A 21,450-nucleotide genomic window follows, 5' to 3' on the forward strand; every position below is an offset into this window, starting at 1 on the left:
TAGTAAGCTTAAGAACAGTTTTAGCCCCCAGAGACTTTGCAAAATGAAGAGACTAGCAATGCATAAGCAATTACCACCAAAAATTATAAGTCTAATAGCTTTAGCACGCATCATGCTTGTCATTCTTCACAAAACATCATGAAGAATGAATCTACGTGAATCAAATCAGTCAATACAAAATCCGGTCATTAGCATGTTGATCGGTTAAGGCAAAGATATTCCGTTACATGCCTCACTTTCCGTGATTAGGTTGTGTTGATTAGACCATTATAATGGAACTGGTGATATGAAATAGAACTAAGAGCAGTAGTTTCTGTCGGACACTTTCCACCTTCTTCCTGATGCCTCGGCTGCCTCCGAAATAATCCTACTTTTGATAAGGCTACTTGAGAGCTTCTAACGTGGCTTTTGTCCCCAGGTTCGCAACAGCTACCTCTCGGATCCCTACTCCACAGATGCTTCCAGAGAATGAAGGCAGAGACCCTTAGGGCCACTCAATCGAAGTTGCTGTTCATAATGCGTACAGAGTATGTAGTAGTGTCAACATCATTCCTCCAATAGACATACAATTTCCTAGAAGTGTCAGACGTTACAGCCAAAGTAATTATTGCAGCACTATCATTAAGCAAAGTAGAACTTCAGAATTTCAATTGAAGGGATGAAAAATGAGGCCTGTCTGAAAGTGTTCGACTTGCATCAAAATAAAAAAGACAGTCAACTAAAATTTGTCACGAGGATTTCTGATGTAAAGATATGGACCAAGACTTAGAAACAGTGGGACACATGCTATGAAGGCTAGCAACTCAGTAGAAGGAAAATGCATTGAAGAATAACGGCTAAATACTGTAGAAAGTATATCAACGCAGAAGCTAGGATTCCACTTCAAAGTCTGCAGGAACCACTCGTCACAAAAATGCAAATAAATCACAACGAAAACAGAAAAGATCTATGGTTCTTTACAGGACCAATTGTCACTTCGAAACATGATTTATTCGAGATGAAATTAAAAAAATTAGCAATCAGATTGACATGAAATAAATTGTAGCTAAATAAATCTGTCTCTGGATCAGATTCCATGTAGCTCTATGTAGTTCTTATGGTAGAGACTCTTAAAATTTGCACAGGATTCATAAACTTATCCATCAACTGAAGCAATTAGAAGCATGCCATCACCAAGCAAAAAATTTCAGAAGGATGCCATGTGGACAAGAGTTCCACAAAAAACCAAGGAAGAAAAAAACAGAGCTTTTTCTAGAAGCAGCAAAACTGAGTCTACATTGTCACATATTAGCAGGGGGCAGTCGCAATGGAACTGGTTGACAAGGATGCGGGAAGAAATAATTTTTTTTCTAATAGCAGGAAGTACAAAAGAAAATCCATCCTTTGCTTTAAGGTATTTAATAACAAATATTTCCTCTTAATCAAAATCTTGCAAAGTGACATGTTCAACAAATATATCCCTCACTATACTTAATGGACTAAAACTTGAAGGAAAACTGTGTTGCATGCAGGGTTGTACATGTATAGAATTTAGAGACGAGAATGACAGCACTGGTCTGTACATATATCCATCCAGCTCATCATGTGTCCATCTGCAGACACATTTGTTTTCTATCATATGGCTGTGCAACCTCATCAAGCAAATTGCATTGGCTTTTATACAAGTTAATATAAAGGTAATCAAAGTAAATTCTTGCATGTTCATGCATCTGAATAACCCAGTACAAGCATCTGTGTCTGCACAACTTGAATACTTCACTGTTCTTCAATATGCTCACCAACTTGTCCTGTTGATTTGATCTAGACAAAGAAAAGCCAACCGCAATTTTGTACTCTAGTATATGCTTCTCTCTTCTTTGTGCATATATCACACCTTCCAAGCAACTACTTCAACTCTACACCTGTCAGCTTAAGAAACTCCCCCTTCCTGACCTTTCCTTTATAGGCTCTCGATCCCTTTCAAAGATCAAAGTTCATCTTCATTCATGTCTATGCAGACAACCAAAAATATCTGATAGCAGGTTCTCCCAAGAGACAATAATGAAGGTACGTCCACACTCTACCAAGTTCTAATACTTCAGTGTCAGCTATGCTAAAGTCTTGTTTTCATTGTCATTGTGGCAGTTACTAGGTTGGATGCACCAAAAGTTACGGCAAAATAGCATCGAGACATTCAGAGATTTCGCCATCGGTATTCTCAGTTCCTGATTTTTGTTTTACTTGAAATAGATATGTCAGAACAACAATAACCATGATACAAATGCTGTCGGCTCGACCAACTCAACGTTTCCTTCAATGGACAGCCTAATGCAAGCAAATATAGGATAACTGAACAGCCTAAGTCTCTCTCTCTCTCCCTCTCCCTCCCGCCAAAACTGGCCAGGCCAACTTTTCACATCACAAGGCTTATATGAGCAGCTTCTATAAGTTGCCCACACTACTGCAATAGATACTTAAATTAAATTATATGCAGAGCATGACCATGTCAATGCTGTAACGAGATGCCCTTTCAACTACAACTACCAAGACTGAAACATTAGTTGTTAATAGAGAAATCAGTCTCAAAGCATTTCCCTTTCTTCCTTATCTTTTGCCTCTGCTGCAGCTAGAGTATATGTTTCTCATTGAACTTATTATTCAGGGAGCTACTGCACCTGTCTTTCCGCACAACAACCGCACGATGAGAAAGACTTATTCACAATGCCAAACTTCAGCTCCAGATATGCTCCCAAATCATCAGAGAGCCCAGCAGAGGAATATGGAAATTCCATCTCTCTTGAACCAGAAACTTCCACTGAACTTTTCCATGGCTTTCTTGCCATAGGATTTCTGGGTTCAGAAGCAGCTCCCAGTGAGCCTGCCACGCCAACATTTGCTGTGACTTTGGACAACATGACCAAAGAAGCAGTAGAAGTAACAGAGGATGATTTGAAGGTTATAAATAATGAACTAGAGAAGTTTCTTGAGGCTGAATCTCAAGAGGAAGGGCACAAGGGATCATCAAGGAATAGTTATGCCAGCACCATAACACTCGACAGCCCGCAAATGGAGGCAGTTGAAGATGAAGGACCTGCAGATACAGTGGTTTTTCCACTACAGGGATATCTGTTCGGCTCTTCAGTCGAATTGCCAGAAACAAAGATAGAGATGAAGAAACAAAAGGCATCCCTTTTGCAGCTGTTTCAAGAAACAAGGAAAACAGGTGGAGATTGTTCAAAGAAATCTGAGATGGGAGCTAAACTAGTCGAGCCAATACATAAATCTTCCAAACATATTATGAAGAAGTTTCTCAAAAAGCTGTGTGCTTCTTCAAGACCCCCAAGTCATTCCACTGGAGGAGATGCCACTGAATCATCTTTGCCCAAGAAAAAATTCCATAAGGTCAGTCATTCATATTGGACACTCAAAATAGCATATCCACATATAAGTATTCAGGAACTTTCATCCAAAATTTTACTTTGACAGTCAGAGGTGTCTGCCAACTTTTTTCAGTCTCTTGATCAAATATATCTTGACAAAGAGTGCCAGATGTGTTGATTCTGGCGAAACTCTGAGGTTAGTCATATCAAAGTCCACAATAACAAGAACAGAGCAATCTAAGTGTCTTATGCCATGCAAATGGCAGCATCCAGCTTTTATATGATTGAAGTTCAGGAGTGACAAAATCACAAACTCTAATTACCAGGGAGTGATAAGTAACATGAGCAATACTTTCTCTTTCAATAGTACTTAATTGTTCAGGAATGCTCATGGAGCATAGACAGTGTAGATGCTAGACACCATCACCATCTACATGTTTGCTGATTGCATGTAAATGAAGAAGAGGCAGACGGTACTTACAGGAACTTTGCCTTTGTTCCATGCAGGTCCTTCAAATGTTCCGTAGAAAGATCCATCCAGAGAATGCTATGGATACAGCAGAAATGAACAAGTGTAAGGCGTACAAAAGCAAGAAAGCCTTTAATGATAATAGCTGCAGCCACAAGGATTTGATAGACCAGGACAAAGCCAACATAAGTTCTGCTCAGGGCTTAATGTCAACGGAAGGAGAGAAGGCCAGCTTAAAACTCCGACCTCCTGAGATTGCTACGGCCACCTCAGATGACTGCAGGGAGCACTGGATCAAAACAGATGCAGACTGTAAGTTTGCATATATGTGCCACTTCACTGACTAACTTGATGAAGCTGCATTCATTCTGAAATTCAAGCAACATTCAACTTGCAAACACTAATCAAACTACTTCATCACCATAAATCTGATCGAGACTCGATAAGTAACCATTCTAACAATTCCATTGTGAAATATGCCACACTTGGAAAGTTACATTCACTAAATGTGCTAGCTGTCAAGCTATTTTCCTGTTGGTGCTATATTATGAAAAGTATTCCCAATGAAACTGAGACCAAAGAAATAGGGTCGCTGATCATGAGAAAGTCCTTATTAATAACAAATAAGTACCAGAAAACTGCAAGTCACTGGGGGGTAGTAGGATGATGAAACATGCTTGATAGCACCTGTGCAAACAAGCAAGCACATATGCAAGTTTATACACACGAACAAGGCATGCCCTAAGAAGCAATTTGACTCATTTATTTGACTTAATGGCAGGCTGTAGGGTGATCTAGTCTGCTAACATTTATCTCACTGTTATGTGACTTTCCTGCTGCAGATCTGGTGTTGGAGCTCTAGCTAAGAGAATATTACTGGATATTTGTGGTAATGCTGTTAGTTTATGTGATTGTGGTTTTTGTCTTACATGCTTATGAGTGAGACTGATCTTAAATAAAGTGTAAGGGACTTATCCATCATCTCTGAATGTAAGAAATTATCTGTAACGAGTAGTGCTCGAACTTTCTCAAGTAGTCACATAAGCTGGAATCTGTATGCTCCAATTCCCAAATAAGTCCAATAAGTCCAGAAGAAAGATACAAAACATATAACACCCTCCACTGGACTTATAAACTGTATAGTGAAGTCTAAAACATGGAGTGCTCAACTTTCTACGGAGGAGGCTAGGTTAGCCGAAATATAGTTATCTGCTTTTTCAGGGTAAGAAGGGGTAGAGAGTATAAGCCTGAATTCAGCAAGTTCCATCTTCCAAATAATCCTTGGTTCACTAACATATCCAGTAGGAAAATAGAAAAATGGGTAGAACTAATTGTCCATGTTGAGCAATGTGTTGCACAGCCACAAGAGTCAGCTCTGCTGGCTCTGCTATTCTCACAAATTAAAGCCTAAATCACATTACTTGAAACAAAAAGAATTTTGATTCATTCCTCATAACCTTTACCATGAAAATAACGAAACAAATGATTTGTAAAGTTGTAGGTATAGAATTAATTAATTCAGATAATATAATGCGACTAAAGTTGGGAAACATCTAGGTGTATGTACGTTATTTTCATAACAAGCAATATTCAGTTGCATATTGTGCTCATAAGGTTGCCAGTGCACGATGTGACGACAAGAGTCCATATTCTTCAACTTATACCTTTAACTCATTTAAACAGTAACTCTAGATTATTCCACTACCCTTATAATGACGCTTAATTGCACTCTCAATTATGCAAATTATATATTCTTTCAAGTATTACACAAATAAAATAAATGTGTACAAAGAATTATATATATGTGTATATTTCAAGATGGCACTTTCCTTTTCCTCCCAAACAATCACCAAACAAAAACTGGTAGTTATTAAATCAATCACAAGCGCAAACAAAGCTGAAAAAGTATGCTAAAATAATATTTATAAGAACAGTTCGTTTTAAGAGGATTCTTAGAGACAACACTGGATATCATATATATTTTACGAATACCTTCAAATAAGTTCAAAAACATAAGAACCCATGCATCATACAGGTCTTCTACTATTGGATTATATATCATAGTTCATGTTTGAAAGTCATCAAGGTGGATCCTGTAGCCAGTGCCTTCTCTTATGTTGCAGCATGGATGCTTGGAACTCAATTATTCCTTTTCCCACAACCTAGACATCCACTTAAATGTGTTGCATTTTTTAAAGGTAAGTCAAAGTCCAAGAAGGTTAGCTTTTGTTGCTAAACAAGAGCAAGAAAATCAGAATCTCATTTGACAAATGAAATGTATGCAACAAAACAGGAGAGTACAATCAAACTTGTCCTAAACTCCAATCACTGGGGCCAAAAAATCTTGAGCGTGCAGTTTCCGATTTATACCAACTGCTAGTGAGTTTGGTGGCAAATTCATAGGTCCTCTAACAATAATTGCTCTTCCTTCAGTATCCCCCTCAGATGTATTAGCTTGCTCCAGATGTAAATTAATAAAAATGCCTTTATTGGCATTAAATATAACATAGTAAAGGTTGTAATCAAACAAAAGTAAAGAGAGAACCAATTGCTGAAACTTACATGATAGAAATAATGCTGGTGACTTAGATGACAATTTATGGCGTCTCTAGAAAGGCAGCGAATCTTCCCTCAAAGTTCCTCCCATTTCCATTCTCCAAGATCGATCCACCAAAGAAGCTAATTCCCTGAAATCACACCAGGAGAATTCATGAATATAGCACAATCCATGTTATCCACAGACAAGCAAGAGAAGCAACGGTTATGGCATTTATATCTGAATAACGTTAATTGAAATAGGTGGCTGATGTGTCTAGAATGAGTAAATCAATTACAAGACGGCACATTCCTCTTCCTCCCAACAACCGCCTAACAAAAACATTGGGAGACAAAAGATTTGTCAACATCGCAAGATAAGAAGACTCCCTTGTCCATAAAACCTAATACTCGCAAGAAATCCCATGAATTTTTCAGCCATAATGCAATAGCAAAAATGTCTTTCAGATTTTCTCACTAAAACTTTTAACCATTGACCAGAAAAGCATATCGAGCAACAATGACTCTACTCATACGATGGATCTAAAAGGATTACTCACCTCAAGTCATGGCTGACAACGAGTATTGTTACTTCTCTTTTCAGATGCTTTAAAAGCTTCACGACATCTGTGCGTGCTTTCCAATCTAATTGTCAAGATAGTATCAAGTAAGTCAAATAGGGAATAGGAAATCAGATCAAAGTGACTTGAAATGATATTCAGTTACATTTTCCCCGGAGAGAAGGGAAGAAATGAAGGAAAGAACCAACAGGAGAATTAACACAATTGCCCCAAGTAAGAATCTAAATCTATATGATGCAGCAAAATAGGAACAACCTTAGCATAATTAGGAACCATTATAGATGAACAAAAATTCCAAGGAATTGGTAGTTAAAGAAAGATGACCAATAAATTCTAGCACCAATATAACTTCTTGTGCATTAGATAGTTTCTCTAGCACATATACAGTACACACCTTATAGGGCATAAAAGGCGACTTCTTTGGATGAAAAAAGACAGCCAACGTGTGTGGAGACTCTACTTTCCTAGGTTTATCCTTTTCTTTGCTTTTTCTTAGAAGGATGCCCTAATTCCAGTCTATTGCCATTTGACAGGAGGCCCATTGTCAGGGTGGGATAAAGGTTAACAAGAGGTCTTGAATTCAGAGGTCAGACCTAAACAAAAAACTTACTATAACAAATAACAGATCTATCTGCTTTAAAAATAGAATATCAAAATACTTCTTCAAAGCCACAGACGGAGACTACAATCTCATATTCCTCTATGTAGAGCATTGATGAAGTTAATGCAAAGTAGATTAGCAGTTTTCTTGAGTCTCGGGGCTTGATTCACAAAGAAGCATAATAGGCATCCCAAGCCAAATAGGAGCGAAAACATCAGAAATTATTAAGAATGGGTGAATCAAGTTAATATATGCTGGTCAATGGCCGAAGTGATCTTATCATTGTGAACCATAGACCTCCAAGTGTGAGGCTACTAATCAAATAAAAATAACATGGCAAAAAGATCTTCATACCAAGACCAGCCAGAGGTTCATCCAATATCAACAAATCTGGAACTTCAACCTGTAAATAGAAGCCAATGGGCGCTCTCAGTAAATGGAAAGACATGGGCATACGTTAGTCCATGAAACATAAGAACAAATTTCTTAATTTTAGAGCATTAGTGTGAATTGCCGCACTGGTAGCATCCTGAGTTTATAAAGTGTAATCATAAATGTAGTTACCAATTGGATTGCCAAAGCAAGTCGGCGTTTGTAGCCACCGCTCAGCGAGTGAGGATCCTTGTCTAAGGAAATTCTGTCCAATCCAACCTAGATTTTATGACCATAGTAGAGACTAAGTTCCATCTTAAAGAGCAAGATTAACTAATGTAAAAAGATATTGCAAAAAGCAATAGGTACCAAGAAACCGGTGATAGCAAAAGAAGATTCTATTACATGTCAAAGAAGAAATACCCAATTGAAAGCTCTTTGAAGTTTGAAAGCAAGTTGCTTCTTCGACTGAGTGCTAACTTTTTGCCTTGGCCATCCAAATGTAATTTCATCTAGCACATTGTCGGCAATGAAGTACCTATATCACAGATTAACAAATTGACAAATCCAAAAGGCAAATTGCGGTAATGACAACTCAAATTGCTCAGTCAGCAAGAACTTGATCTGGTAGGTCATGCACCCAGAAGTTGATTATGCATATTACTAATGCACAACAAATCAAACTTGCGGTTACTGTAATTTATAATCTTTCCGAAAGATGGGGCATTTAGCAAATCTTTTGATACGGAATGAGACAAATAGCTGAGAGAAATGGAAAAACGAAAGAATGGAGAATATCATTGGTCATGACAAAGTAAGCGGAAAGTTATCTAAATGCATAAATCACAATTTTCCAATACATGCTTACTGAATTCGACTAGCGTGATTACAAAAAGGAAAGGAAGAAAAATGGCCAAGCCAGAATTTTATATCTTGTAGCATTCCATAGGCCAAAAAATCTGGCTTCGGTAATCATAGCACAGTCGACTCGGAAATCAACTTTTCTTTTGGTTATATCAAGTGATGCTCGGTACCTCTCAGGAAATTGAAAGACAATGCCAACTTTCTCTGGAGACAAATGTTCAGGAGGTCCTTTATGTTCACCGCTGTCGCCGTATCTTTGAATGATGATAGAACCGGAAGTTGGTTTGTTGAGTCCTGCAAGAAGCTGAGAAAGAGCCACAAGGAAATTGACATATTTGATGATTGACAACACTGCAGTAAGCTTCCTAACTGATGTTGCTGACCTGCAATAGAGTAGTCTTTCCACTTCCACTCTGACCAAAAATCAAGCCAAAACTGCATGAAACAAATTAAGTCATACCATGAATGAAAGCCTAGATGGTTCAAAGTACTACAAATATGCTCAGAAAGTTTGAGATGCTTTGAGTAAACCTGAAAATGAGAGCAGACACACCTTTTCTCGGGGAGGGAAAAACTAACATCTTTGAGAAGGTTGAACTGGGTCCCCGGAGGATGGTAGCCAACACTTTTAACCTTCAAATACAAAAAATAAAGCTTTAGATTTTCATTCCTCTACAGTTCTAATTGTTTAATTCTAGAAACGCATAGATGCTACTAATTCGATCAATTCCAGAAAAAAAATGCCACACCATATGAAACAAAAGTTGAAAAATGTAGATTAAATAAAGTCTATTTGCAACATCTTTTGGATAAATGAAAGCTAAAAATGGATGCATTACAGACAAAAACTCTCATGCTAGATGTGAATTAGTAAGTCATAGCACCACATTGTAAAGAAGAATCTTTCACTTTCCCCTTTTCTTTGTTTTAATGAAAGATCGATGAAGGAATCTAAGAATGATGTATACGGACAATTGGCATGGATGGCAAACCTTATTCAGCTAGGAATCCTCTTAATGGTGAAAATATTACAAAGTGTTTCTAAAACCTTCCTAAATTCTTGAGAAAATAAAGCAACTATTGTGAAACTTTCCTGGAACATAGTAAGCAACTACAATCGATGATAAGTCCTCGCCCAATGAGGTCTGGGAACACTTAGGTTAGAATCCAGGCATGTCAAGGCATCAATAGCACCTAGAACAGCACCAAAAGGCATCGAATTGTACTCTTGGATCTACTTGAAGAAATTCTTTGTGAGATATGGTCAATACCTAAGCATACATTCCTCTAAGTGATTTGTAAGTCAACTTATTGTTTATCCCTTTGCCATTCATCAAGGTTAATAGAAAACTCTCATTCTCTCCCTTTTTCAAATCAATCAAACAGGCCAATCAGGAGAAGCACAAAGCCCTTCACGACGGGGAACGATAGTCGTAGACAATCTTGTAGGTTTCGACAGACCCCTTCCATTTCAAATGGACATGGCAACGTGAGCAAGAATCCAGAAAACATGGCTAGCCCTTAGCCTTCCAAAACATTAAGAATCGTTCAATTTTGGAGTTTATCATTCGGCAAGTACCACCATTTCAATCACAGATTACATCTTTTCCTCCTTCAACACTTCGCCATTGTCTAATAGAATGCTCGTTAGTTCATCTGCGAATATGTCAGTACCACTGAACTTTGATTCTAACAGAGGCCGAATGAATCCAACGAGAGCGACCAAACATTCAAATGCTACAACCCTGAGTGGTTCCGCGATACCGAAACTCACGGAATACAATAAAAGCACGACCAAATGGAAGCCGACTAAAAGAGTTGCACGACAATACTTCAGCGAAGAAACGATCGCATTGAAGGTACAGTACATAAGGACAGTTCACAACGCAGAGCATACACCGAAACCAAAGCTGATTGACGAACAAATGCTTACTTCGAAGCAGGAATGATCGCAGCGAATTCTGCGTAATCCACCGCCGCGGAATCGTAATCTGCTCAAAGACATCGACGCAAGGAAAATTCCGTCAGAAATTTACGAGCTCCGGCCATTGACGTGAGCGATTGAGAACTCTGCCGCTAAGCAAATAGGGGGACAAGTGTTGGTTCACGGAGAAATGAACGGAGAAGTGCCATGCCTGGTGCTTGACTTCGCTGCCGTCGGCGACGCCTGGCCTTGGAGCTTCGGCGACCGGAGCGACCAAGGAGACGCGAACGCGGAGCTCGCCATGGCCAAGCTCTCCTCTCTCCTTCTCGCACTCGAGAATTTCCTGTCGAAATGAACTTTACCGGAAGAAGGCAGTGTAATTTTCGGGGTGACTGTCGACGCCCGTGCCTTGATGAAAACTTCATCCTTGGAGAAATACATCTCAGCCGTTCAACAGATCCCGAATGCCAACGGTTTTGATTTTTCACTTTTTGATAAACCCGGTCAAAAGGCTAAGGCATTAGAGAAAATGGTTCTCTCTACGTTTTCGTTTTTAAGGATAAAAGCCACCTAGACAAAATGCCGGCCTGTTTTAGGGATAAGAAAAAGGTGTCTCCTTTGCAGCTTACGGCATTGACTTCAAAAAACTATAAGAAAAAGCTCCGTGCAATTTTATGTGTCTAACAAGCTAGAGCTGTGAGAAGTTTCGAGAATTTTAAATTTAAGAAAAGTCGAATATGAGAAAGTTCGAAAATTTAAATTAAGTAATATATAAAAGGTAAAATATATTTACACTTGACGTTTTATCTAATGTTAGTGAAACCAAATGCCTCGTAATTGGAACTAGCATATGTATTACTTTAGTATGATACTTTTGTATCGTTATTAATGTCAAACTATGATGGAATAGACTTAAGCTCGAGCACATAATTATATAATTTTTTGACAAAGTGCCTACATATACTTCACAAGGTTATGGCAACTTGATTTTAGCAAACCGTGACGTGTCTTTTTAAATAAGTGATACGAGGGAAAAAAGGAGACAAGAAGACTATTTTCGTCTTTGATGGTTCCATATGATCTCAACTTATTTTGATGTCAACATGTTATAGAGATAGAGTTTGATTTTCTCAATGAAACTAATGCTCTTTCTAAACAATTTAATGAGTTCCTAGTAAATAGTGGGTAGCCAAAACCTGATACGGTCTCGGTATCTCTCCAAATCTCCATTCTTAATGGAGCTGAAAATTTTGCATGGTTTCATCAAACTGAGGAATACTTGCTAAAAGAATCTGAAGAGATTTGCCCTTCATAATGTCTAGCGACTGTACCTCTGTTATGGATTGCTTGTTGGGCTGAGAAGCAAGCCCTTGGGCTATTAGGGACATCATTGAAGAGAGCTGAGACTTATTAACCCAAGTTGATAAGGTGGAGGTCGTTATAATTATAATCCCCGAAAGGCAAATCAAGCCACTGATTGGATCATTAAGACTCACTGAAAGAAAACTCCCCCATCAATTCATTGTCTTTGCCCCCTCAACCTCTTAGGAATATTTTGTGTTCATAAATTTACTTGTCTAGCTATAGTAGAGCTTGTTTTATGAATGAATGAATGAAGGAAAGCTTTTTTCCAACCAAAAAAGAAAAAAAAAATCTTGGCTTGATCGAATCCAGCAAACCAAACGGCCCCGTGACATCAGCCCAAGGCGTCGTTTCAGGAATCCGAGAGAAACCCGACCCATTTGGATCAGCACTCTAGGCATTTGCCGGCAATGTCAAATCCGGGCCTGAAATTCCGGGCCGCCCAACGACTTGGGCCGTCAAGCCACCGTCAACACAGCCCAGCTCCGTGCTTCGCCAGTGCATCTTCCTCCTCTTTGCCCGTAAGGATTCGCGAAACTACCAGGTTGGCTTTGAAATACGAGGATGGTCATCGGTCGGTCGATGTGAAAAGCGGGTAGAACGACCATAAGAAAAGACGAAGAAAAACAGTCCGCCACGAACTGCAGAGACTTCGTTACAGGGTCAAACAAGTCCAGCGAGGGGAGATGCTCTGTTCCCGACGCGACCAAATTGATCACCATCCGAGGACGGTAGTTGAGTTCAGTTCGTGAGTCGTGCAGTGAACGCTTCACGCTTCATTGACCCGTGAGAAACGTGGATTACGCGGCTCGGATATTCGTTCACACGAACAGCTTCTCAACTACCAGAACGAATCGACGAAACGAGCTATTTTCCTAGCGATGGGGAAGGGAAGGAAAGGGAATCTTTGGCCAGAGTTCTGACCGGCTGAAATTCCTGATTCCTCGTCCATAAGCTTTGAGAACATCGCTGTTACGTGCGCATGCGCCCTCGCTTCGAGAGAAGTAGGTGTTGGTTCCTTAATTGTCAAAATACGAGTAAATAATTCGGGCTTCTATATTCGTATTAAAGAACTACATGGCCAGATTCGGTGAATCCATCGCTGCGTGTGTCGGCCCATGTTATAGTAAGTCAACCTTTTACGACTTTAGTTATGATCAAGTCACCTTTATATATTAGGAGTACCTCCCTCACTTAATGCACGTTGATAATCACGTTTCATCAAACGAAAACTTACTTCCCTTTCACGTGGTGCTGTGATTAGTCGAGATACACGTTCTCCCCAGTTGGACTTTGTGCATGAGGAGGGTGCGACATGGATTTTAGGTTGTCGTGTTTTGTTTTCATATTTTATTTTGGCCGGTTTTCCATCTCAAGAGTGTAATAATTCAATTCATTTTGTACTCATAAGACATCGTCTGAGTAATCATACAAGATGGTGATCATTTTTCACGACAGGTCTTTACTTTATAAATCCTTCAATATGATTTCCAGTTAAAGCAAGAGTTTGGGATGCTGTAGATCCTTCCAGTTTTGACGTCCTCATCGTGTCGGCTTAGTATCGCCCTCCCTTTCATTGATGCGTGGGCCACTCCCTTTTTCTCCCCTTCTCTATGTTAGAAGCCTGTCAGAAGCCTAAAATTATGCGGGCCCTCTTGCCACCATTATCATTCTCCACCCTCAATACTTCATTACTTCATAAGCAATGAAGCCAATGAAGAGTGATCAACGCCAGCGAAAAAAATTGGTACTTATCATAATCGATACTGTTCACAGTTGGCAAGCTTAGCAAATTTGTCTCTACAACATGTCGAGAGATGTCAGTAATCAGTAATCAGAAAATCTCTCCAAACGAAATATATTGCAATCATAAAGCATAAGCCCACGATGGTTCCCTTGCTCTCTTCATTTATCGGAAAAAGCTGGAAACGATGTTCGACCGACTTCAATTACGGGCATGTGATTTCATGGGTCGCCAACTGCAATCATTTATTGTCTTCCGCCGAGTCTCTCCTATCACTGCGGTCGCAGATCATTGTGAATTTTCGGTGGGGGCAGGGGATCATTTTGCTTTCGCTGCAACCTCTCTCTATCCCCCTCTTTTTAGCCAAAAAAAAAAAAAACTCTCTCTCTCTCTCTCTCTCTCTCTCTCTCTCTCTCTCTCAGAGCACTCTTATCCCCTCATTCATCTCAAATCTTTCTCCCTCTACTTTTGCGCTAACGTGTCATGGGTGCGTGCACGCAAGCGTGCCGGCCCAAATAGAGTTTTGTGTTACTTCAGCAAATTCAAAACCACAAGAAAGACTCCCAAAATAGGCAAAAGAGCAAAGTCACGAAAAAAACAAATTTAAATTATAATCACCATGGCGTCTTCGTCAGAACTTCCTTTTTTTTTTTGGTACCCAGGACTCCATCGGCTAGGCTATCAAGAGCGCCGACCACCGTGGCATGCCAGGCTATCAACTTCGCCGACTACCTAGGCTATTGATCGTCGACAGTCGACCACCTAACACAGAGATTCGTCTGAACTTCCTTTTATAACATGAAAAATCTAAATTTTATATTTATATGACATATTCACCCTCTGTCAAGCTTTTATTAAATAATATTTAAACTAAATCAATGTCATTTTATTTTACTCCATGTGCGTCGTGTCAATACTTTTTGATTTCTAGCATTCATGCAAGCAAATTAATACAAGTTTGGGATTTTCAGTATTATTGAAAAAAATTTAGGGTAAATAATTTAATTTTTTTAGTAATTTTGCACTAAGGAAGAAAGCAAAATGCATTGTCTTTGGTGCTACATCCAAAACAGTCAAGAGGTCAACGCATAAAATAAGACCCAAGCCTCTCCCATGAATCAACTGGACAAGAACAGGGGAGGGAGGACCACGAGACTCAGTCTCCACGCTAATACAAAATGGTTCTTGGTACTTTCCTCGAGGCCCCTGCCATTCTTCAATGCCACACTGACTTCAACCTACCGTAATCAACTAACTTGTCCTAAACGCAGCAATTTTTTAGTGAATCTAAGGCATATACTAAAATACTTTCGACGGTTGTAAAAGAGCATTCACGTATGGGACTAATCAATGGGCGCAGCTGGTTTATTTTAATATATTTTGGGTTCGTTGTACCATTTCTCTCCAATCGTTTTGATGTGAATTCGAGTTTTGGAATCAGATGCAAAAAAAAAACGATGGTGATGCATGTCATGGGAGGGAAACAAAACCCGTCTACTAGCACTATACTTGCAAAGACATCTTTCACATGGAAAGTTAGATGCCGCAATTAAGGCATTGAATGAATGTACTATGTGTCGTGACGTGGTCTTTAGTACATGCAACATTGGCATTACACAAGATTTGACACTCCAAATGCTCGAATTAAGGGAAATTTCTTTATATGATTTCTAGTTTAGCGGATCAAGTTCATCAAAACCATAATTTTTGTGTGTTTTCTTTTTAAAAGGTAATATCGTGAAAAATCTTAAATAAATACACCTATAATAAATTTTATCTCCATTAGTTTTTATTAAATTACAAAATTAGATGACATATGGTAGTAGGATTTCATCTTCTATTTATTACAAATGTACCTTTTTGTGATATTAATTAAATTGATTGAAAAATAACAGAGAATAAATTTATTATCAATATGTCAGTTTATAATTTTTTATGATAAAAAAGTTAATTTGAGATAAATTTATTATAAATCCATCAATTTTGAATTTTTTTATACTAAAAAATTGATTGAGATGATTTTTGGTGGTACTAATTAAAAAGAAAAAGTGATGGCTGTGACTTCTTCCATCGAGTGGGACCCGTGCCCAAGCGACGTCCGAACGGGGTCAAACGGCCACCATCCCCGATCCCACTCGTTCGCCAGTAAGATCGCGCCACGTCACGGTGCCGACACCTTTCTCCGCCAGCTGCGTCTCTTCTTCCGAGAGCAGCCCGCGCACTTGTTGCCCCCCCGTAGTGGATCGTCCCCTCTCCACTCATCTCGCTCGAGCTCTAACGCAATTACGTGGACGCCATCTCAGAAACCTCACCGCTCGTTCGCACCCAATTTCGCACCCCTTCACTCGTTCCCTTCTCGTTCCGGGATTTTTTCGCTTTTAACCGCCCTCGTCAGTCTCGTCCGGGAAAAATATTGGGTGGTCCGGGACCGCCACGTCAGCGTGGTCCCGACCACTCACACGGCGCCACGTGTATGGGGAGCGCAGACAAAGGACGAAAACCGGGGCCCACTTCTCTGACGCTCTCTCTCCTTTTTCTCTCTTTTGCCCCTCCCTCATATGTGGCGCCATATGAGTGGTCCGGGACCACGCTGACGTGGTGGTCCCGGACCACCCAATAGGCCCCCCCCTCGGAAATTAATTGTTTCTTTAGTCCCCCGCCCTTTCCCGATAATTCCTTTTTCAGCGACCTGCGCATACGCTTTGCGTATAAATAAGTCCACGGAGCGTCTCTGTCCAGTCACTCGATCGGCCTGTGTTTATCCGCACCAACCTGCGATTCCGTATTCATCGCTTCCGTCGCCGTCGCCGTCGCCGTCGTCTGGCATTGCCTCTGGGGATCGGTTCTGATCTTTTCTCGCGTCGCGATCGGAATACAGGGTTCGATGGCGAATGCTGGGAAGAGAGTTTTGCTCACCTCCGGTGGCGACGATGTATCGGTGAACGTCGCTCTGCATTTGGCCAAGCGTGGCTGCAGGTTATGTTCGTCCCTAAATCGCTCGCCAAACTTATTAATGTTTGCTGGGGGGAGCCTGGAACGATTTTGGGTGAAATTTTTGGGTCGGTTCTGCACCATGAAGAATGCCGAGGGCGCGTGTAGTCGTCGTGTCGATTGAAGATGATAGAGATTATTGATTAGCTAACTGACGTAGGGCTCACAAATTGGCCCTGAAGTTGGTGCTTAATCGTGTGCTTGTGTATTGAACAGGTTGGTCTTGATGGGAGACGAAAAGGGTCTGAGGAGCGTCCGCGAGAGAATTGCCGGTTCTTTGAAGGGTGCGGCGTCGGTCGAGGTCGTCGGGTTGGACATGGAGGAAGAGAGGGAGGGAGCTTTCGAGGAGGCCGTGGACAAAGCCTGCAACGTTCTGGGGGGTTTGGATGCTTTCGTGCACTGTTACAATTACGAAGGTACGTTGCTCTATGCCATGCGTGCGGTTTGGAAATCATGACTGTAGCGTCTTGTGTTGAACCGTGAGATAGTACTCGGTATACCGTGCGGAGATAATTATAATGCATTCAAAATCAGAAGTGACATTCTTATCGGGGATATTGCTTCTTGGGTTCAATCGTGTTGCTTTCGACGTTAGATGGCTTTACCTGCAATTGGTTCGGATATATTATAGTTCCTGAACTTTAAATCTTCCAATATCCAATCCAAGGACAAATGATAAGAGTTTGCCCGGAAATGCTCTGTTCGATAAGATTAATCTAATTCCCCTGATGTGAGGAGACAGAGTCGACGTTTGGGGAATGTGTCGTCTAAATCAACAGTAGGTAGAGGTGACTTGGTTGCATCTCGGACCCCTCCAGTAGATGCCCTCTTTGTCTTGTCAACAGCTTAACTCGACGGGAATGCTTGGGACTTGTCATGGTTCCGTGGAAAAGTAAAGGGGTGTGAAATTTCCATGCTAGGACGAGGAACTCAATAGTGAAGTTCTGGGAAATTGGGGGGTGAATCCAGTCAAACCGACCCATGCCATATCCATCAGGGTCATCAACAGGAAAAAGAAAAAAGAGACAGATGGTGCCAATAGAATTGACAAGGGACTCGTCAATTGTCCAAAAGAAATATGGGACTCTGTCTAGTTGCCAAGGCATCCTTTTTGAATCTTTCTAGATTGTCCATTGGAGGGTCGTCTTAATTTGTAGATACATCAGGACCGAAGTTTGAGAACTCTGAAAGTTCTTTCGCTCCCGTATCTTGAAGTGCGCTCTTCACGTGGCCATGTTTGGATTAATGATAAATCAATTCAACTGTTAATGGCTGTCGGTTTCTCGCGCTTGTCTAGTGGGAACAGAAGCAAGCCAGCTTAGCTTACGACTGACTTTTCTTGAACAGGAAAGATGCAAGACCCTCTACAGTTGCCAGAAGAAGAGTTTAAAAGATAATACGTATAAACTTCCTGTCCGCGTGGTTTTTGCTGAAGACCGTCGGTGTAAAAATGCGTGACGGCCGTAGAGGAGGTTCCATCGTATTCTTAACGTCAATAATCGGCTCGGAAAGAGGGCTTTATCAAGGAGCTGCTGCATACGGATCGTGTTCGGCTGGAGTGCAGCAGTTAGTCAGAGTAAGTGAGGCATCATGTTATCATAATCTTGTGTGTTTCTTAACTCCCTTTGTGGCCAATCTCTTATCTAACCTATTTGGCTTTGTGATTGTTACACAGACCTCGGCGTTGGACATGGGAAAGCATAAGATTAGAGTTAATGCTGTCGCCCGTGGCTTGCACATAGAGGATGAGTATCCAAAATCCGTAGGCATGGATAGGGCAAAGGCCCTGGTCAAGGATGCGGCACCGCTTCACAGATGGCTCGATGCCAAAAACGATCTGGCTTCAACCGTCATCTATTTGATCAGCGACGGCTCATGTTACATGACGGGGACGACTATCTTTGCCGATGGAGGCCAATCTCTGGTGAGGCCTCGCATGCGATCCTACATGTAGTTCACTGACCTCCTCCTCCTTCTGCTCGGAGCAAACAGTGCAATCTGTACAGCAGCGTACGCTCAGACAGCGTTTCCAGCAGGGAGAGAGGGTCGCTAGCCCATTCTTATGTTATTTTGTTGATGTCCCTTTTGTCGAGTTTAGTACAGATTAGGCCCGCCAATTCGTTTTCTCGAGATATTCAAGATTCAATATGGCTTTCCACGTAAGTTGCTGCATTGCGAAATGATGCGGGAGGTGGACATTCGCACATGGCCCCTTGTACGGTCACTTAAGGTTTCGACAATGAAAGAAACGTGACATGTTTAATAAGCCACGGTGTGGTAATTGTGTTCTTTGTTCCTTGGGCTAAGTTCCAAGAGTCGAATCATAGAAACACTTCAAATAAAGATTCTTCTGTACATTTTTCTGGGAACTTTCTTTTTGTCTGTTGACCAGTTCCCTGCAACCTAGAACACCACCTCTTTTGGTTTTCTGCATTGGCAACGAGGATCGGAATGGTGGGCTTCCACGAAAGGGTAATATTTCAGTTTAGTCAAATTCAACTTTTGAGATCGAGCAAGGAAGAACAAGGAAAAACTTCGGAAATTTTTTTGTATTCTATTATGTATCCAAATAATGTACAATGCTCTACAGTTATAGCACTAGGCATGTACAAGAAAAAGGAAATAAAGAATATTACAAAATCAATTCCAATATTAGACGATATTAATTGATTTGGCATATCAATCTAAATCCTAAAGAATATTGTACAACTTCACTTATCTTTCAAAAATCCCCCTCAGGCTGGTGGCTTAGAGATGTCTAAGACATTTAACTTGCTTAGTAGATATGCGTGTTGTCTCTGACATAGGGGTTTGGTGAAGATATCTGCAGGCTTTTTTGTAGTCTCAATTCATCTTGTTTCGATTATCCCCTCTTGAATCTTTTCTCGAGTGAAGTGACAATCTGCTTCTACGTGCTTTGTTTTTTCATGCACTATAGGGTTGGACACAAGTTTAAGTGTTGTGTCGTTGTCACAAAACAACATGGTCGGTCCCTTTGTTTGCACCCCAAGGTCCCAAAGCAAGTCTTGCAGCCACACTATTTCACAAGTGGTCTTCGCCATAGCTTGGTATTTAGCCTCTGCTGAAAATAAAGACATGGTTGACTGCTTCTTCGTCTTCTAAGAAAGTAAAGATTTTCCTAGCATGATATAGAATCCTTGTAATCGATCTCCTACTCATTGGACAAGTTGCGTAATCAGCGTCACAATAAGCCGTCATCTCCATGTTGCACTTTTTTTAAAGAAGAATTCCAAGTCCTAGACATTTCTTCAAATACTTAACAACCTTTAGGGCGGCATTCATATGAGACTGCTTTGGCTTATGCATAAACTGACTGAGTGTCTGCATAGCATAATTTATATCTGGTTTAGTCATGGTCAAATATATGAGCTTTCCTACCGGCCTTTGATAACCTGACGGGTCTCTGAGAACAGGATCATCTTGGAAGATTTCCTTCATCATGGTCCACCGTTGTTAACTTGACATTTTGTTCGATTAGAATAACTGCTAGTTTGCTTCCCAATAGACTACTTATGATATGATCTCTAGCACGAATTTTTGTTGACCGAGGGAAATCCCTCGATCTGATTAAGCAATTTCTATTCCCAGAAAATATTTGGGTGAACTCAAGTCCTTTATGTGGAATGTGGAATGCAGGTATTCCTTAAAGCTCTTTATGGCAATTGCATCGTTACCCATAATGAGTATATCATCAACGTATATAATTTAATATGTACCTTTTGTCCATGTAAAAATAGTGTAATCATACTTGGACTATTTGAAACCTGCTGCTGTGAGAGCATTCGCGAACTTGGCATACCATTGCTTGGATGCTTGTTTGAGACCATAAAGGAATTGCGGAGACGACACACTTTGTTCTCCCCTTGTCTCCGTAAATCCTAAGGATGTTCCATATAAATTTCTTCATCCAAATCGCCATGTAGAAATGCATTGTGGACATCCATTTGGCGTAATGACCAATCTTGAAAAGCCACAACCGACGGGGAAGGAGTGGACTATGACGTCTTTGGCCACTCGGGGAGAAGGTCTCATGATAGTCAAATCATTCTCGCTGTGTAAACCCTTTTGCCACCAAGCAAGCCTTATATCATTCAATCGATCCATTAGCCCGAAACTTTATCTTGTAAACCCATTTGCATCCTATGGCTTTACGATTGGAAGGTAAAGTCACAAGATCCTATGTATGGTTGCCATTTAGTGCTTGCAATTCTGCTGCCATGGCCTTTTGCTAGCGTGGATCCGTGGATGCTTCATCATAACTAGCTGGTTCCCTTTCTTCAAATATGCGACTAATGCATTGTCTATGTTTCGAGACAATTGATTGAAGGAGACATAGGATGAGAAGGGATAGTGAATACCTGGAGAGTTATGTGTGGCACAAACATAATCCTTAGTCCAGGCCGGTGGACATGTGGTGCTCCCTGAACGTCGAGGAGGATCCAGACGTGATGGTAGAGTCTCTTCCATAGGTGGTGCTGTCATGAGATCTGAGGCTTCTTTAGTAGCCGCATCCTCAAATCTTGGTGACGGAGAAATGGCCTTAGCAGTAGTCCGATCGCTTGTGGAAGCATTATTGAAGGTTCCCGGATTTCCAATCATAACATATTTAGGATCCTTGGATATATCG

At 40.7% G+C, this 21,450-nt stretch overlaps 2 protein-coding genes and 1 pseudogene across 5 annotated transcripts; 2 read left to right on the top strand and 1 right to left on the bottom strand.

Annotated features, from left to right (window-relative positions):
- Positions 1 to 63: 63 nt before the first annotated feature.
- On the bottom strand, positions 64 to 11,067 carry LOC104419126 (ABC transporter I family member 11, chloroplastic). Of its 4 annotated transcripts, none has more exons than XR_001981511.2 (12): positions 10,917 to 11,067; positions 10,715 to 10,772; positions 9,335 to 9,414; positions 9,165 to 9,216; positions 8,952 to 9,085; positions 8,341 to 8,455; positions 8,110 to 8,196; positions 7,900 to 7,948; positions 6,924 to 7,008; positions 6,391 to 6,515; positions 3,841 to 4,117; positions 64 to 507 (listed from the first exon to the last, which is right to left on the bottom strand). XR_001981511.2 is itself a non-coding variant. In XM_010030678.3 (11 exons), the coding sequence occupies exons 1-10, from the start codon at positions 11,006 to 11,008 to the stop codon at positions 6,437 to 6,439; spliced, it is 831 nt and encodes a 276-aa protein (XP_010028980.1). In that variant the 5' UTR covers positions 11,009 to 11,067; the 3' UTR covers positions 98 to 4,117; positions 6,391 to 6,436. The 4 variants fall into 4 exon arrangements, 1 of the variants encoding a protein (XP_010028980.1); XR_001981510.2 differs by having other exon boundaries at positions 64 to 573; XR_005546582.1 differs by having other exon boundaries at positions 98 to 3,355.
- LOC104419127 (protein LAZY 1) lies at positions 1,914 to 4,836 on the top strand. Its single transcript, XM_010030680.3, has 5 exons — positions 1,914 to 2,046; positions 2,125 to 2,191; positions 2,642 to 3,381; positions 3,867 to 4,140; positions 4,671 to 4,836. Exons 1-5 carry the CDS (start codon positions 2,041 to 2,043, stop codon positions 4,688 to 4,690), a joined length of 1,107 nt encoding a protein of 368 aa, XP_010028982.1. The 5' UTR covers positions 1,914 to 2,040; the 3' UTR covers positions 4,691 to 4,836.
- Positions 11,068 to 16,461: 5,394 nt separating the features above from the next.
- On the top strand, positions 16,462 to 18,921 carry LOC120288133 (annotated as a pseudogene).
- The last annotated feature ends 2,529 nt before the right edge of the window (positions 18,922 to 21,450 follow it).

The sequence above is a fragment of the Eucalyptus grandis genome, chromosome 9 (assembly GCF_016545825.1).
Source record: "Eucalyptus grandis isolate ANBG69807.140 chromosome 9, ASM1654582v1, whole genome shotgun sequence".
NCBI classification, from domain to species: domain Eukaryota; kingdom Viridiplantae; phylum Streptophyta; class Magnoliopsida; order Myrtales; family Myrtaceae; genus Eucalyptus; species Eucalyptus grandis.